We start from the raw sequence: 18,868 nt of genomic DNA on the forward strand, positions 1-18,868 counted from the left end.
TGAAGGGTTGTTTTTTAAAATATTTCTTTGTAAAATTTACCTGGTGATTCTGTACAATTAATCCCACGCAGAATGTTGATGGTTTTTGGTTGTTTTTTTGTTGAAAATCCTCGAGTTTTATCTCCTCAAAATGAATCTTGAAGGATTTTTCAAGGGATTTTTTTCCGATGTCTGCGCAGTATTTTTCATCTAACGTCACGATTTGAGCGCCATTTCAAAATGGCGGGGGATTTTTTGACATGTCAAAATTTTGAGGTTATGGTAGTCTCCTTGTCCTTTGTTTATTTTTTGTCTGCACGCAATTCGAAAGTTTTGGATAAACATTGTTCATTTCTATTGTTTCTTTTCTTGTTTTGCTGATTTTTCCTCATGAAAAATCCTCTCAAGTTTCCTCTCTTTCATCAGGTTCAGCTGTTTACGTACTTCTGTTGCCGTGTTAATCGCCTCCGAAAGATACATTTTTGATCCTTCGAGCCGAAATATATTTTTTGTTCTTGATATTACTAAAATTGTTTGTATATATTTTTTCCGTGTGACATTTTTCACATTTTCATCTTAATATGAATACAATATTGTTTTTTTTTACTTTTCAATAATTTAACAACAAAAAAAATATATGTATAGGAGGAAAGGGGGATGCAGGTTCAAAAGGCATTTGAAGGGGGGGGGGGGGGGATGTTTTTGTGTGTGTCAATGAACAGTGTTTGTGTGTCTTTTGGTGGATGTTTGAGATGTTGCATGATGTAGTATATTCAAAAGGAAAGGATTGTGATTGTGCCACATATCATCGATCTATTGCTACCTCCGACCAATGAGGCCATTTGGTGTTTGTGAACTAGCTGTATGCCACAATTCCAGCTCCACAAGAAGCGGAAAGTGATCCGATGGGATGTGAGGATGTGGACAGCCTACAACTTTATTTTCACGCAACCAATCTGCCGATACAGGTCCCAACAGTCCCAATGGCGTCATCCCCGTTCTCGTGTAAAATATATAGTCAATAATACCTTTAAAGTCGAAGGTGTAGTTGGTATAGGGCATAATGTCTTCACTGTATGCTGAGGCCAATTTGAAGGAATGCGTAAATTCATTTGGTGTATCACTACCGGATAGGCGTTGCAGGCATGATTTGTAACCCAGCTCCTTAAAATCCTGATGATCCATGGACACCCGACCCGAACTCAGAAATTCTATCACTCCTGAATCCGGTAACGAATTAAAGTCTCCACATAGCAGAAGCTGCACATTGTTGCTATCAAATTTGTGACCCGGCCGAAAACTATGACCCGCCTCATCCAGAATACTTTTCAGCTCATTGCTGAGCATCATGGTCTGAATGAGTTTGACATCACAGAATTCTGGGTCCCAATGAATGTGGGCCGTACAAACGAGAATTGGTTGGGCTAGTTGGGCAGCTTCAGGCGTTAGACCTTCCCACGCTGACTCCTTCACCTTGAGTAACGCTGCCAGGCCAATGTTGTCCTTTGGCATCACACGATTCAGCATATTATCCGATCCTTCGGAATTTGCCATTGCCAACTGATTGAATTCCACCAGGTGCTCTTTTATCAGTGAAAATCTGCAAAAAAGTGAAAGATTCTCAGAATTCTGCGAAGTTTTACTTACTTCGCTAAAATAGTAGCACAATGTTCGATAGAGGAACTAAGTCTTCGCGAAAGAGGAGTTCGGAGCAGCCATTATTATAGGGGACCTGAAGGGCATTCGAACCCGGGATTCAGTATTGCTTCGATTCAGAAAAAGGGTGCATGGAACTCTGTGTTCTGAACCCTTAGGATTAGATAATTGTTTATCTCATGGCCCAGAGAAACAATATTTTAAAATCGTATTTGCTAACTAGGTCATAACCGGTTTGAATACTCAAGGTCACAGGTGTTCAGGCACAACATGTACATCTAGTTATTCTCTAAGTGATACAAGAATCACATAGACATGGCTATGGTGGATGGATGGCAAATGGAGAAAAGCAATTCAAAATCTCAATATAACACAACTAAGAATGCTAGTTGGCCTGCTTACGGGACACTGCGATCTTGGCTCCCACTTAAAAAGAAGAGGCATTATCGCGGATGGGATATCCCTGGGCGACTCTGTTTGCCCAGCTTCCGTCATCAAAACGTCCCAACTTGGAGCTTTATTGTCCTTTATTAAGGGCGCCAAAATAGACCTCTATCAAACAAGGAGGTTGGGTACAATAAACTGCCAATCGCAGTGCCCGGACCTGTTTTTGGGACCATCTCAACATAAGTGTTGTGAAGGAATTCGGCCCTGCCTAAAAGTGTGGAACGTAAGCTCTCCTTCACAACAAAAAGCTATCATCTACAGAATTCAGTTTTTTTTCTGCGCACTCTTAGCGGCAAGCACATCATCTTAACTTGTGAATTCTAACTATAGTATCAATTATATCAGTGAATTAGATCAAGTCGACGGTTCCATTCCATACTATTCTATCTCAGAATGACAACTTTTCAGGAGAGCCATTTAAAGTTGGCGATTTCCTATGTTGCCCATGTAATTTTTTTTTCAGAAAAATGGAATATCTCGTTACCCGGACGTCGGATGACCACCAAATTTTCACCAGTTGTAGATCTCGGTTCCAGGAATAACATATCTCTCGGAGTAATATAATTCTAAGTCGACTTAAAATAGTATAGAATGGAGCCGTCGAAGTGTTACTTTCTTTGGTGAATGGAAAGTGGTGTCTCTCTATAATCACTCGGCATTTGGGCTCCACCAGAGTTTCGGCGACAGCGCTGCGATATTATAAAACTAACCCTTTCTCTCCCCTGGAATTCCCCTTGAATTGTCCCAATACAAAAATTTGTAGACCTGAAGAAGGAGACAAACATCTCCGAAACGTCATGTGAAGTAAAAAGTGAATAAATCCAAACATAGGTCATAATCCGTGTTTTAAATCTTCATCAAATAAAACCAACTGACCGTACCATTCCAATAAGAATAATCGTAATATGTTTTTCCGAATGCACTTTATGAATGAAGAAAAGCAGTGAATCACTTATTAACCTCCCCCTCACCTGTAAAATGCACTTTTGGGTCTCACATAGCCCTACAAATTCATTTTAGAGCGTAATTTTCAAGCACATAAGCTTCAGAAAGAAGTTTTATACTTAAGTTTATACTTCAGGAGAGGAATGGATATTTAATGCCTATATAGGGTCAAATAAACACTTCTTCATCAGGGCACCCCTATTGACACTTTTGTCAAAATGTTGAAATTTATTTAATGTATCTAATAAAATGTAAGTAATTTTGCGTTTTTTCATTAATTTACGTTTTTCGTAGTCAAATTTCGTATTCCAAATGGTACAGAGTAGGGTGTCAATAGGTCTTGCCTGATACGAGTTCTTAAATTGTCAATAGGTGTTCCTGTCACCCTAGTATCAGCTATTTGAGGTGTCAGAGAAACAAAGAGTAGGTACGAATTTACCCGTTGTAGCCGGGCTTTTGCCCTGAAAGATTCCTCATGGAGACCAAGGCTTATCGCGGCCAATTGCCCGGCAGCGACCCAGCTCTGTGCCCCATCCGAACTCTTCCAGGCCATGTTACCGACTGACTGACAGTGTCTCCTGTCAGCCAATTCCCCACACGGCGGGCAATAGAACTATATACCGCCAGTAAAAGGCCTTGCTTGGAGCGAGAGGCGGGAAATATGAATTTCCCGCGAACAGGGAAGGGAATCCACCAGCCGGGCTCTATTTCGCTATCAGGTGGAAAATCTCGACTACACCGTCTACTATTTTACCCGAATTTACCCGTCTGTCCTTTGAGTCAAAAAGTGAAACATGTCTTCGAAACTTTCCTGTAGCTACCCTGAAACTAGGCCACCCATTAAACATGACAAGATAAGTTCAGAAATTTGACTCTGGAGTATTGTCTCCATTTAGGATATAGTTATGTAATGAAGTATCAATGAAGACTATTATAATAGAAAGGTTACGAAAACCTCGTTAACCCCTTAGAGATGGTGGGTTTGCCAGATTCGTAGCAATACATTTTATTGAGCATTTTTGATATTTGTGTTTGTAGTACCGTAGATGTGGGTGACTTTGGCATTCACGGGTTGCTTCTGTGACTGTTTCCTTGCTGTTCGTAAGCTTTTCATTAATCCTAAGCATTTAAGAACGGTCTTCACCGATGGGACAAGGTATATTGGATCGGTGAAGACCTGAAGACTATCCTTCAGTGCTAGAATTAACATCCTGACCAACAGAGGAGCAGTCACTCCCGGAGGCCAAACTCATCCGCATACGGTATCTACATTAGAAGGTAGTGTAACTTAGGAATATATATAGTCCAATGTACACCTGTTCGGCAGGGAACAACTGTTGGTAATTTCATCAAAATATTGGAAATTTATGTAATGCATAATAATGAAATGAAAGTAATATGACATTTTTTTTAAATTAATTACCTCTTCCTATAAAGCGGTCTTCAGACTAGAGGTTTAACCCAGTTCACACATAGGTTTCAAAATCCTAATTAGCAACTAATTTTATTGCTTCTTTAGAATTTAATAAGTCACTTGTCCTTAATCCAATCCTAAAGTAAATTTTTCCAAAAAAAACCTTGCTTGTTGAAAAATTAAAGCACTTAAGCCACTTCAGCCATATGGCTAAGTCTCAGGTTTGCAGTCCGTATAAGGATCAATGTTCAAGTTTTATATCCCAAATGATACAAAATGGGGTGCCAAAAGGCCAGGATACAATTTCATAAAGTGCTAATGAGTGTTCGACCCTATTACATCTCAATTAAATTTCTTAAAGACTGCAATTTATGGTCTTTTTATATGGGCTTCAAACTTAAGACTTAGCCATCTGGCTAAATTTCCCTAATTCCTAATCGGGCACGATTTTTTTTTAGAAAATTGTTGTTTAGGATTGGGTTATAAGCGCAAATGATTCATTAGATTTTGAAAAATCAATAAAATTGCTTGTTATTTAGATTTTTGAGACCTTCGGGAATTGGTCTAAACCTCCAGTCTGAAGCTGGCATTATAGTAAAGAATTTTATGTCCATATTTGATAGTTTTTTCTACATAAGCGTAGGCAATTTGCTTCAATATGGATGTAAATATCTCAAGTGTGTAGAGGCCAAGGGGTAACTCATTCCCATTTTTTCTGACAAGAGTTTCTGTTTTCTCGGGTTTCGCGATGCAGATATTGGGTTTCTTGGGTTTCGCGATGCAATTCTTGGGTTTCTCAGGTTTCGCAATGCAATTCTTGGGTTTCTCGGGTTTCGCGATGCAAAAAGTGGGTTTCTCGGGTTTCGCGTAGCGTTTCTCGGACAATTGACGAGGGTTTCTCAATATGAGTTACCCCTTGGTAGAGGCCATTAGCTTCTCGTAATAACAGTTTTAAATTATCGAATTTCGTTTCGTTGTTGAACTGATTTTATTAGCATGAAGCAACCCACAATATTTTAGTTTTCAAGGGATTTTTCATGACCTTTATATGGCATTATGACCTATCTATGGAATATTTTAATAGCTAGTCTTAAGTCCTGAAAGAATAGTTGATATTCATTAAAGGAATATGAGAAAAATAAGAAGTGTTCGAAGCCAGAGTGTGTGCAAAACCTGAAATCTTTCCCCTAACTATAAGACTGAAAAACGAAAAGAAGACAGCCTAAAATTTTTACGGAAATTTTTCAAGATAAAATCATAAAGTTGTATTCACTGTAGGTATATAATTTGGATCGGAATGTTATCGAGGTTCACTTCTAATTAATATGCTCTCAATCCATTTTCAATTGATGGATCACTTTACTAGATTCTACTTTGAATGTGGAGACTGTGAACCAATCTCGGAATATATCCATTTTATTTATTTATTTTTTATTCAAATCAAAAGCTAATTTGTCAATGGATTTGAATAAAATATTGTCAAATAACTAATAATTCAAATTAGACAAATCCAAATTGAGTAGCTAACCGAGCTAACCATTATCTGTATTCTTTGAGTGTTTTTTTTAATCCTCCTATATAATTAGTCAGTGACTGTTTTTAAATTGGCCCAATTGGTAGGAATAGGAATTAAAAGATGTTGGAAATACCAATAAAAATGCGTGTCTTACCTCGACGCTCTGTAGAAAATAGCACATCCATCTACGTATTTTCTTTCATTCTCTGCCATCGTTTTGGCTCTAGATTTTGGCGAGAAAATTCCCTCGTAGCCATCATTTTTGAGTTCTGGCTTGAAGAAATTGTAAAACTGATCTGTCTCCACTTCCTGTAGACTAATAATATCGGCAGAATAGTGGCGAATCTCATCCAAAATTGCCTAAAGGTACATCAAAGAATCAAATAAAAATAATCTTTAAGACACTTTTTATAGATCGCAAACAGAGATTCATCTTTACCTTTTTCCGATACTCCCATCCGAGAGCCCAACTCTGGCAATAGCCATACATTTGTCTAGTCGCATATTTGTCACAGAGTACATTGTAGCACATTACGGTGAATATACCTGGGAGTTAGAAGAATTAAATGATTCAGAGAAATTTGCTTGTTAGACAAGTCAATTGGCTTCTTTGGTTGAAAATTTCATTTCAATAAATTTTCGCACGCACGGAAATTTACTGACCACTCGATTAAAGGTTAATTGGGAGACTCGGGCGGCACAAATATATATTTCTCTTGCATTTTCTGTCCACCGACTTTTCTTATCACTTTATATTATATGATGTCTTTCTCTCACACTTGAAGACTCTCATTGCGGCGAATTGTGTCATAAATTGCTACAGATGAGATTTATCTTCAAGTGAGATGTAGGCCGTCACGTCGGAAAGCAGCACAAGATGGCAATTTTTTCTTTCTTTCTTTCTTGCAATTCTCTCGCGCGGTACATTTGATCAAAATACAAAACATTTTTAGAACACTTTTAATTAAAAGATTGTCTTATCGAGACCATCTGAGTCTAATTAACCTTTAATTCAAAGAATTTTGTTTATGTTCTGCATCCTACATTAAATTAAAGTCCGTTTCGAAATAAGAATAATTTCTTATTAACCCCTAAATTGCTATATGCCTTAAGTACACATGCTGCTTATGTTAATTTATTTACTGAGACGTAGGAGACTGTTAGTAATTTTTAATGTATTTTACAACGTCATCTGCAAGAATCGTGTGAAAATTGTAAGTACTCAAACCTTAACTTTCATTATTTTGCACTGGTATTACACTTGCACATTAATATTTTAATGTGACTCACATAAATTATCGCTAATGTGCGTTTAAATGTGTGATTTGTATCTCTGAAACACTTAATATTTTTTTGAGTTTATTCTAAAAAGGTAAACTTGGCCTGCAGAAATAGGTTCAAGTTGGCATAACGCGTAAATCCCAGGCTATGCGAAGTGCTCGAACTAATGATTTAGATGCTAAATATATCTCAAAAGTACTTTCACATCATTTACCTGTTTACTGGTTGTCAACCGATTTTAACCGATTCATAAATCACTCAAAAGACCCTTCCATAAAATAATTTAAAGAGTAGGATAAAGTGGTACAAGTTGGACAATGCAATGGTAAAATTTGGACAGGGCTTTTTGTCTTGATAAATTTAGTACTTCATTTTTATTTGTATACTTTTGATGCTTTAGTTTTATAATTTGGTTCCTTGTGCTTAAAAACAAATTTTGTACTGTATTTATCAAGAAAAAAGCCATGTCCAACTTGTACCGGCGAATTGTCCATCTTGTAACACAAATTCTAAATTATATCACTTTACCCTAATAGAATTGATTTTCTGACCAAAAATTACTTATTGGCTCATAACCGGCTAATTACTGGTTTAGAATGGATTTGAACTTATAAATAAATCTCAGGAGAAATATAATTGAATGTCGAAAAATTAGTTCTCGGTTACGAATCCGTTCATTACCGGTTTAGATCCGATCGGACAGGATCAGTTTTATCGGAAATTCCAATCGAGCCCAAAACATGATGCCATTCGGTTGAGAAATACGCTTACTGGAGCCTTTTTAATCTTGAAAAACCGTTTTGACCTTGAAAAACGTTATTAGGAATAATTCAATGGTATTTTTATATAGGGACGAAGTGTTCGCTTGGGTAATCTCTCTCTAAAGCATTTCCAAAAATGAAAAAAAAACCGCACAACTCGTTTTCGAGCAATTCCAAAAACATGGTTTTGGAGGGGTAGGGGAGAGGTGGGGGAGAATGAGGGGCATGTTAACGATCCTTGGATCCACCTATGGGGGTCCCTCTTAGGTCCTAAGTCGCTATCTCAAATCGTTTGGCCTCTAGAACTGGCGACAGTCGGACGGACAGACGGGCAAACAGTGTGACAAAATTCCTTAAAAATCGTCTGAATCGTGAAGACTTATTGAGAAAACTGGTCTTCAGGGGTTGAAGTTGCAAATTTGTTGGCGTAGCGAATTAAAAAATAGAGGGATATACTGTTCTGTTCGTGGAGTTCGAGTAGTTAAATTATGAGAATATCGCATTAATTTTTTTAATGCTATTGATCAATTTAATCCATTTTTTGCGGGCCAAGTCTATCACATTATCAAAAATTAGATCAAATTCCAATTATTGAGTGATTCATATCCTGATATTTCAGGACAAAATTGTCCTTCCGGTGAGTGTTGAGTGGAACCTTGAGTGTTTTAATTCAAAATTAAAACACTCAAGGTTCCAGAGCTTTCGACACTGTATTGTGTCTACTTCAATGGTTCTTGGTTAGAGTCTATTATCTTGGATATTGTTACTTTATAGCTTTGAATTTTACTTATCCCATGAAAATGGGGCAAATGAAAATCATGCTGATGATTTCCCGATCGATTTAAAGAAGAGCCTCAACATTTATGTATGTTTCACATTAGTTTTAAAAGATATTTTCTCAGAAATCTTTAGGAAAATTGCTCTAAAATGGGTATCTCATATTTTTGGAAAATAACAAAAACCAACAAATGAGGCATTTAGAGTGATCGGAGCGGGATGTCTTAGATGAGCAAAATTGTAGTCCTAAGTGGTGCCTATCGCCTGGTGTCAATGAATTTTTAATATTTTGTTTAGTTTATTTTATACAAATTTTTAAAACCTCACTTTAAGACCATTTTTTTTTGGTAATTTTTAGAGAAACTTCAATTTTACACCCTGAAGGAGTGGTTTTACAAAGTTTTTTGTAATTATCAAAATTGAAGCACAGCTAATGAGCTTTCTAACGGATCCACACTTTTTAAGTTCTGTTCACTAGAACCTGAGATATAACGGATAATGTAAGGCAAAGCAGAAAAAACATAAAAGTATTATTAAAAAAAAATGTTACGTGTTGGATCAAAACTAAGACCACATTCTTAATCAGGGGACTTGACTCTATCAAACGTACTATGTGAGATCTCCGTTAGCAAAAAAAAAGTTGTGAATTTGTTGCATAGTGTTATTGATGAATAAAATGAAGGCAAATAAGTACAATACAAAACAAATTTATCTATCAATCTAATAATCATAAAGAAATGTTTGGGTTTCTTGGGTGTCTTAAAGCAATTTTTGAGTTTCTTGGTTTGTACAATGCAACTTTAAGGTGTCTCGATTTTTGCGATGCAATTTTTGGATCTTTTCGAATTTGGAATATCAGTTTTTGTAAAATTTTGCAAAGTAATTCTTGTTTATCAGGTTTACCGAAAAATTTTTTGAACTTTCTTGGATTTAGCGACGAAATTTTTGAGTTTCTTGGGTTGTACAACGCAACTTTTAAGTGATTCGATTTTTGCGATGCAATTATTGGATCTTTCCGTATTTCTCTACTAATATTTGGGAAGTTTCGCAAAATAATTCTTTGGTTTTTTGAGGTTTCCCGAAAAATTTTTGAGCTTTTTTGGGTTTAGCAACGCAATTATTTAGATTATAGGGTGTACGACGCAACTTTTAGGTGCTTCCATTTTTACGATGCAATTATTGGATCTTTTCGTATTTCCTTTATTAATATTTGGGAAGTTTCGCAAAGAAATTCTCGGTTTTTTGAGCTTTCCCGAAAAAATTATTGAGTTCGCGACGCGATTTTTGTGTACCTCAGTTTTCACGTTGTAATTTTTGGGTGCATCCAAGTAATTTTTAGGTTTCTTGGGTTTTCTATTTTTTCTAATTCTAGTTCTTTTCTGTTCTTAAAAAATGACTGCACTACACATTGCTTGATTAAGATTTTCTACTTATCTGTTTCTTTTGTTTCAATTGTAGACGTATGGTAAAACCAGTGATAAAATCTATAACAAGAACCATTCTAAGTATTCCGTGTAAATTTCATTCCGAAATAATAAGATTTATTATTTTCGTAGCAGCTTTTCAACATTATGAAAAAACGGTAAGTGCTTCCTATTTCAATCCCAGTTTCCTCTACATTAAAGGTGACTAAACTAACTGATATGATATATATCTCCGTTAAGAAAATAAATAGTTTTCCTTTGAAATTAAATTTTGGTAGATAAATCTGTCAGTCGCCGTAAGTAAAATCTAAAGTTAAGATCTATAATCTGATAAAACTTTTGCCAAAATAAAGTTTTCACTTCTATGTCTTAATTAAGCCTGAAATATTTCGATTAAATCTTCCTACTTTTGGTAATTTATAGAATAGCTGAATTAGCTTCTGTAATTTTTTTTTCTTATATGCCTCAAATCTCCTATAATAAAAATTTGCATATGTTCAAATATTTATCATAGAGAATAATCTAAATATTTACAGAGACCAAATTTACTGTAAATATGCATTTAATGATGAAGCTCGTTTGCATCATACAGTATCATACAATCTAAGGCAAGTGTAGAAAAAAAATTATCATATAAATTGATATTAAAATGCATAATTTAATATTTAAAGTGCTCCTTCCTGCGTTATATTCTCATAGAAGAGATAATAAATATTGCAAAAATAAAAAGAACCGTCGACGAGTAATAGCAAGATTTTCCCTTTAGCAATTAACATTAATTGACGAATATTAGATCAAGGTTTGCGATAAGATAGAGAAAACTTACATGCTGGTCGAGTACGATTAGGACGAGCTAATGGAATCCATGGACGCTGAGGCGGAGGTCCTGCACTCACTGCAAATAGAAGATATAAAAGAACACAAATATAGTGCTAATTGTTTAATGAGCAGCAAATATTCTCTAGTATATCTTTTTTTTGTTCTTTTTCATTGAGGAAATAATATAAAGAGAAAGACATGGCGCATTTACGGGATAAAGAGGCAATAAAACAAGTTGCTGGAATCTTTGGTGTGTAAATACAGAAGAATCGTGCTTCTTTTTTTTTCCACTCCTGTCGTTTTTTCTTTTTTGTTATTATTTTTTCACGGTTGCACATATTTATACAAATAGGGCTCATTAGTAATACAGAGAGTAAACAAAATCTCCAAGAAGTCAGAAAGGCATGTTGAATGAAGGAAAAAAGAGAGACTCTTCATATTACATGGAAAATAACAAGATCACTTTTGCCGCGCTTAACCAGAGTCAAATATCAAAGGCATCAAGAGGCGAGATGGGCAGCAAGAGAAAAGACTGCAGTAATCTCCCTCTTACACTGAGAAAAAATTGTTTATTTAGATTTAGCAAGCATTGCTGTGATTTCCGATCGATAATTACAACTTTGAGGTTGTGGATTCCTACGTTCGTACGGCCAATTTGACAGTTGTTAACCCAGTCGACGGCCAAATGTACCAATTCTAATCCTTCATTCCTATGACACACCCAACACATCATCCTTAGGCGGGTGCAGAAGGTTGTTATACGGTGCTCTTGTTGCTCATGGCAATTACCACTAATACTTCAGTCAGTGATCATCATGACCATGTCACATATAAGATTAATATTAAGATTATTACTTTCTGAACTGCGAGAATGCCAACAAAGGATAGCAAGTGTTTTATCTTGCCTCTCTCTTGTGTTTCGCTCGAAAACTGACCGAATCCCAATTGGCACGCATGGAAAATTGCTCTAATTGCCTGTAATACGATTCAGAAGGCAATTAATACGAACAGTAATATCTTACTCGTCGTATTACTCCACTAGAGTGTACTCTTTCTAACACGCGTGATATTCCATTTGAAATTTTGCACACTATATACCTCTCTCTCTGGCTTTTCTTAATATTAATATTAATCTTATATGTGACACCACGGTCAGTCGCCATGGTTCACTGAAAGGAAGTTGAAAGACGGGTGGCACCTTCAGTTCCCCATTTTCCCTCTATCAGTTCATTTTCTTAATGTTATTTAGGTGAGCCCCATCAGGGTTTAAACTTAAAAGTCATTCCATTTTAATTGAGAAACGGTAAAGCAGAAATACAAAGACGACAGAAGTCAGGGCGACAATTCCGTCTGGTTTATGATCTTCAATCTATCTTTTTTCTAAAGACGACGTTTCGATCTTGAATTAGATCTTCTTCAGGATATCAAACAACCTACAATGATCACCCAAGAAGCAATTTTTTCTTAATACAGTTTTGTAGAGTTCCCAAAGTAAGGCATTATAGAACCAAAAATCTTTTTATTTGCTTATAATGCTCTTAGTTCCATCACTGAGACTATTATAAGTGAATTGGCGCACTCTTAAGATATTCTATAAGAATTTCAACAGAAAATTCGCACTTTAAGTTTTTTTAAAATGCACTAAAAGGCTTGTATAATACTTGGTTCTATAAGACAGCTATTTTGCTTCTTAGGTACTCAAGAACCCTTCCATTGATGATATATAAGGAAATGTTTACGTAAGAATCAGTAAAAAGTATTGCTCTTCTAATGTCCACTAGGTCCACTACATTGTTCTCCTAGATACTTTGATGCTCTGAAGAAGAATAGTTAACATTCTACTAACTTCGACTACATTGGATCAGTTTATCATAGTCAATTATAACGTCTCAAACGAAGTCAAAGCACGCTCACTGAGAGTCAACATAGGTCCGTTCCAGGCACTTTAGAATAAAAACAAAACTCTTTACGCATAGTCGTCAGAGCCCCAAGGTTCTAGGCAACCTTAATCCCTGGTAACCGATCCGAAGAAAATTTCTGCTGGAATTGGACAGGATCGACTTGAAAAATGTGATAGCTTTCTTTACGGGTTACTTTGTAAACTTCAATTGGTTTAGGATCGAAACAGTAGCCTATAGGGGTTGCGGCTTTGCTATTCAAACAGTGAAGCACGTTCTGTAGTAGTTTCAAGCACTGAAGATCTGAAGGGATAAAACTTTCCTAACAAATAAGATAAATAACTTGGTTGTCAACGCGGATTCTTGGCCTTATTCAAGAAACGGAACTGTTTTTGAGTTCAAGAAAAGGCCAACGAAAAATTAAGAAAACTTTGAAGCCTAGATATCAAAGTCAAATATAATTCAATCTATTTTAATCTATTTATCTGAACCGTTGGTTCTTAATAAATATTATATATCGCGAATTTTTAACCATTGTAAATCTATACCACTGTTTTTTTCCCCGTAGATTCAAAACCTATATATCAATCAGTTATTAGAACTATCGAAGTCATCAAGGAAGAGCGCTCTAAATGATTCTGTCGAGTTGTTAGTAGATATGATCAATTGTATTCTCTGTCTTTCTTGGATTATTTGGATTCATTTGAATTAGAAGTGTATGTAATTGTCCAAGTAGTGATCCATAAACTTAAAACGAAGTTCACCGTACCTACATATGTAAGTCTTTTATGTTTTTTTTAAAGAAAAATCAAAAAATGTATCCCAATGTCCATAAAAATTGTTAACCTGAGGAAGGAAGCAAAAAATCGTCGAAACATTGTAAGGAGGAACGAACTTACGCCGTTCGAACATTTAAACAAAAATAAAAAGATTTATCGTGTTTTGACTCCAAAGTTGTTAATACGTTTCGTAGAGACGAGAACGCTCGGTTTGAGAAATCTTTAGATGTATGTTATACTGTAGAAAGGAGAGAACACGAATCCGATCAAGTCGAATTGTGACCAGTCCTGAGTTAGACTAAGGTCAGCAATTTGTTCTAGCGTTGCAATGTTATGTCAGTAACGCAGTCAGTATCCAGCCCATAAATTTATCAAGATTGAGAATGATAAATGTCGTTCAAACATTTAAAATCTAAATAGAAAATCCAAATTCAATTTCTGAATAAGTGTTAAAAATTAACACAAAATGAGAGTTATAGGTTATACTCGAACATGAACATTACAATATAGGGGCCACTATAAATATAACGTTTACGTCATGTTATCAAAATTGCTAATCAGATATTAGATTCTAATATCCAGATAGTAAAACTGTCAATCATTAGTTACTGAAATAAGTAAATTAATACATCCTACATTTTTAAAGTTTGTAACCAATTTACTAACTTCAAGATAACATTTTTGCTAGTCGGCGAACAGAATTTTCCATGAGGGTTGATAAATTTTACCACCTTTTTCTCTCAGTGTAAATGGCTGGATGTTGGAACGCGAAGATGGGAAAAAGGAAAAATCATGCGCTAAAACCATTGTTGAACATGCTGACGAGCAACAATTGATACGACGTGCAACATGATCGTGAATCGACATGAGGGTCATGGTTATTGATCTGTGCAAACAAATTCATTTTATATACCTACATAATCTTCCCCTTCACAAAGTCCCAAACCTTTGAATAACTCCCCATATCCAATATCTAAATCAATTTCATCTCCTTTCGCACTTCTTCCCCAACATGACACACTACCTCATTCCTATACGACATAATCATAAATGCGAACATGGTGTTTTCCACATGGAAAGATAGAAGTGATATGTGAAGAAAGAATTAAATGTGCCATTATTCATCTCTGGAGCATAAAAGAAACACCGACAAGATCAAATCCGGGAGTTTTGTTCGATTACCACTTGGACAGCATGATTGAAATTGAGAAACCAATCCATAAGAACTTCTATACCATGAATTTGCAGAAAAAAAGCTCCTATTATATGTTTGTTCTTGTTACAAATTAAACCCGATAGTTTAAAATCCAATAAGATTAGGTAACAGTTTGGCTATTGTGCAAATTTTTGCTAATTGTTCCCATATTCTTTTCACATCGTAGATGAAATTCTTTGACTGGGTCATATCGGAATGTGGGTTAATAACGTCTTTGAAATAGCAGAATTTAGAAGTAAAACACGCACTCGAGCTAGATTGCAAACAAATAAGTATATTGACAGGTTGATTAGCACGTCAAATCGATAAATGAGTGAATAAGTACCTCTAATGAGTAAGTTTATTAGGAAAAACTCATAAACTAAGGCCTCCGAAGTGGAAACTTATGTCTCCTTTTGAAGCAATATTGTTTTGGGTTTAATGTTGTGAAGTCTTCAGATTTAAGAAGACTGTTCCTTCACGAAACTGAGACTTTTCACATTTTCGATGTAATTTTACATAATGTTTACTAAGCCAGATTGAGTACAAAATGTTTTATTGTGACATCTCGATTTTTTTTTAATATCAGGCGTGTTGAGTACGTATAAGAGGTTCAAATACAGCATAAGTGTTTGAAACTCACATATCACACCATACACCCTACACAATGTCTGAATTTTATGTGCTGTATACTACCCTCCGGCGAAGTACCTTTATATATGAAGCTGTTTGAAGCCAACTCACAAATTAATCCTAAAGTCACCTTACACTTCTCAGAACAAGAACACATTTAGACAGATATATAGTATATTTATCCCTCTTTACAAGGACCAGAGTTTTCTACAACAGGGATACCTCAATTTTGACATATATAGTGCAACGGTCACGAGTGCAGAAAAATTTCCATATGCATTCCATATGCACCCGCCGGGGACTAGGCTGTACAGACCTACGGTTTAAGCCAAGATACGATTTAATAAGATAATAATCAAGACAATATGGGGCCATTTACCTGAATGATTAGACTACATTCCTATCAGTTTCCTACTAAACTGTTTCTTAGTTTAAGCCGTAAGTCTGTCTGTATTACGGCTAACCTAGTTCACGATTAGTCAGTAAGAAAATTGGAAAATTTACGATTTTTTAAGAAATGGAAAGGCTTAAATGAAATACAGTAACGTAAGATCACAATGTCATAAGGAATTTGGTTAAAATTAACATTATTATTAAACATATCCAGTTTAATTTGTTTACTCGTTTCGAATTATTTACTTATGTATTCAAAGTATTATCCAGTTTATTAATGAACTGCCCTTCAATGGTACTTTATAATGGGATGCTTTTTTGTGCTTTATGACTAAGTTTCATTTGTTATCCTGAGTCTCAAGACAATCAATTATTCACTATCCAGAATCCAGAACATGGACCTCGATGTTCTCCCTGCCACGGCTTTCGAACACTGTCCCTTTCTCCACACGAATTCTCTCCTTTCGATCCTGTTCTAATATAGGGAGATTCGCGAATTTCAAATCATGATCATGGTACTTAGAAGAACTGACTTCTACACATTATGACAAGTAGAATTATTTGACCAAATGGGTCGGGAATTATGTTTCCAGTTACCGTAAGTACAATACATACTGGAGTACTTTAAGAGGCTATTTCAGAAAGAACAGTTATATTCTACCATCTTTTATAACAGAATAATTTTCAAATTTGTAGGGGGAAGGTTTGGTTCATGAATCCAGTTTTCTCCGAAGTAAAGATAGGAAAGATTCCTGCCTTCCCCAGGATCGAACTGCAGACTTCTTGTTAACTAGACGAGTGCTCTGCCAACTGAGCTATTACAGGCCACATACTCTGCATGACTTGCTACATAACCTTAATCAATTGCCCTGCACAAAGCAATTGGTTAAAGTCGTGCAGCAAGTCAAGCAGAGTAAGGTAAAGTACCCTTACTCGACCGGGTTCCTCTATTCGACCGGTGAGTCAATTTTTGAATATTTGATGGTGAATTTCATCAATTTCTATGAATTTGTCACTGATTCGTATTATTTAAAGAATAATTGACCTATTAATGTTAGATCATACACAAAATATTATAGCAAATATAATTAAATTGAATAAATAAATCTACCGGTCGAATAGAGGAACCGGTCGAATAAAGGGTACTTTACCTTATGTGGCCTCTAATAGCTCAGTTGGTAAAACACTCGTCTAGTTAACAAGAGGTCTCCAGTTCGATCCAGGGTGGAGGCAGGAATTTTTTCTATGTCCACTCCGGAGAAAACTGGATGATTTGTTGTTATGCTTAACTTTTGATAGTTTTTTCACCGGTTTGCTTTGGAGGTAGGTAAACCGTGCTAAGACGGCGAAGATATGTTGGGTGTGGAAAGTACTTCAATTAACTATTCTGTTTATTTTTGTGAGTTAATTGTGTGATAAAACTTATGCACATTTTTTTTTGTTACCAGGACCAGGGCTGACTTTGAAAAGTTTGAAAGACTAGGAGAAAGTGCCTATATTTCGTACAACCCCAAGCTTCGGAATTTTGACTGACTTTTTTCTACGTTTCTCAATTATTGTCACTTATCGCACCCATATTTTAAAACCTAGGGGAAAATGCCCAATTTTTTAAAATATATTGCGGGGCCACATTTATTGAGAAACATAGGAAAAAATTAGTCATTACGAAGATTGGGATCGTACTTTCCCTAACTTGGTTTCATTCTACCATATTAACCCTCTATCAGGTAAAACCGTCTCAAGGCGGCCATCACAAAAATCATATTTACTGCAATTACAAAGTTTCTATTCATTTGACATTGCTTTTGTCCATTTAGTTATAATCTTACAGATATTACTTCAGAAAGTGAGTGTAAATAAAGGCAGTAAATGTACATTTAAATGTAGTAAAAGTGTGTTTTCGATGCGTGCCTTGACAAGTGGTAACTGTTAGAAGGTTAAGGAAAGATCGTTTGTCTTGAAATTATAAGCCGTAGCTAAACTTTAGGTCTGAAGTCCGTATAACCTACCCCGTTTACCAAGGTCTCAGCTCCTAGGGCCTATTATGACCAACATCCGGTGTTGAAAAATCCTTATACAAAATTAAACATGTATAGAAAATCCGTTAAAACCATCAATCATTAAAAAGTAACTAGTCCACCAAATGGTAAAGTGAAATATATAGGATAAAAAGTAGGATCACGAAACGTATTTAAAGTGTGCCAAATTCCGGCCAGCTTGCAATTCCGGCCACCTTTTTGTTCCTCGAATTTCCATGAATTTTTAGTTTTTACATACTCTAGAGATTATACAACGCAAAAGAATAACAAAAAATGTAACTTCGACAAACAAGATGACTTGAAAAAGACATTAAAAGAATTCCCAAAGGGCAAGGAACTATGAGAATGAGGGTGGCCGAAATAGGGCACCAAAGCTATGTCTACATTTTTGTTCATTTTAAAATGTATTAAGAATGATTTTAAAGTAAATAAAGACGATAAACTGTCTACAAGGTTCTAAGCAACACTCCTTAAGTAGAAGGAATGAAAAAAAAAAAAACAATTTCTATTAAAGATATTACATTTCAAACTTGAGACTTTGGCGCTTGCATGCAACTATGCCGAAATTTGGCACACTTACCCTATTATCATATTTCGTTTTTCAAATGATTTAGTTCCCGGAAGAATCACAATTCAAGATAAGCTATAACTTCAGGCTCCTTTTTATAAAGTGCGCTTATGATTGCGTATGCATAAAATTAACCGACTTTACATCAAGCCTATCTTTGTGGTTTCTGTTAAGTACTTCCTTGCAATTTGGTGCCACTCTGAGAACACACACAGCGATAGAGTGCAGAGGAAGAAATAATTACTGGACAAGAAGTTAGTCTCTGACTACATGGTATCTCCCTGATTTGAGCTTGAGAGATCACTCAAAATTGCGTAGTTATTATTTATGTATTTCTGTCTTTT

The 18,868-nt window shown here is 35.6% G+C and overlaps 1 protein-coding gene across 1 annotated transcript in view; it reads right to left on the reverse strand.

The window, feature by feature from the left end:
* Window positions 1-22: 22 nt before the first annotated feature.
* Window positions 23-18,868, reverse strand: part of LOC129800063 (CCR4-NOT transcription complex subunit 6-like) — a 212,994-nt gene continuing 194,148 nt past the window's right edge. Inside the window, exons 4-7 of the mRNA XM_055844437.1 lie at window positions 11,027-11,095; window positions 6,397-6,503; window positions 6,112-6,317; window positions 23-1,579 (exon numbers count right to left, since the gene is read on the reverse strand). Coding sequence (XP_055700412.1) covers window positions 799-1,579; window positions 6,112-6,317; window positions 6,397-6,503; window positions 11,027-11,095 — 1,163 coding nt within the window. The 3' untranslated portion in view covers window positions 23-798. The remainder of the gene's footprint in view (window positions 1,580-6,111; window positions 6,318-6,396; window positions 6,504-11,026; window positions 11,096-18,868) is intronic.

The sequence above is a fragment of the Phlebotomus papatasi genome, chromosome 1 (genome assembly GCF_024763615.1).
Source record: "Phlebotomus papatasi isolate M1 chromosome 1, Ppap_2.1, whole genome shotgun sequence".
NCBI classification, from domain to species: domain Eukaryota; kingdom Metazoa; phylum Arthropoda; class Insecta; order Diptera; family Psychodidae; genus Phlebotomus; species Phlebotomus papatasi.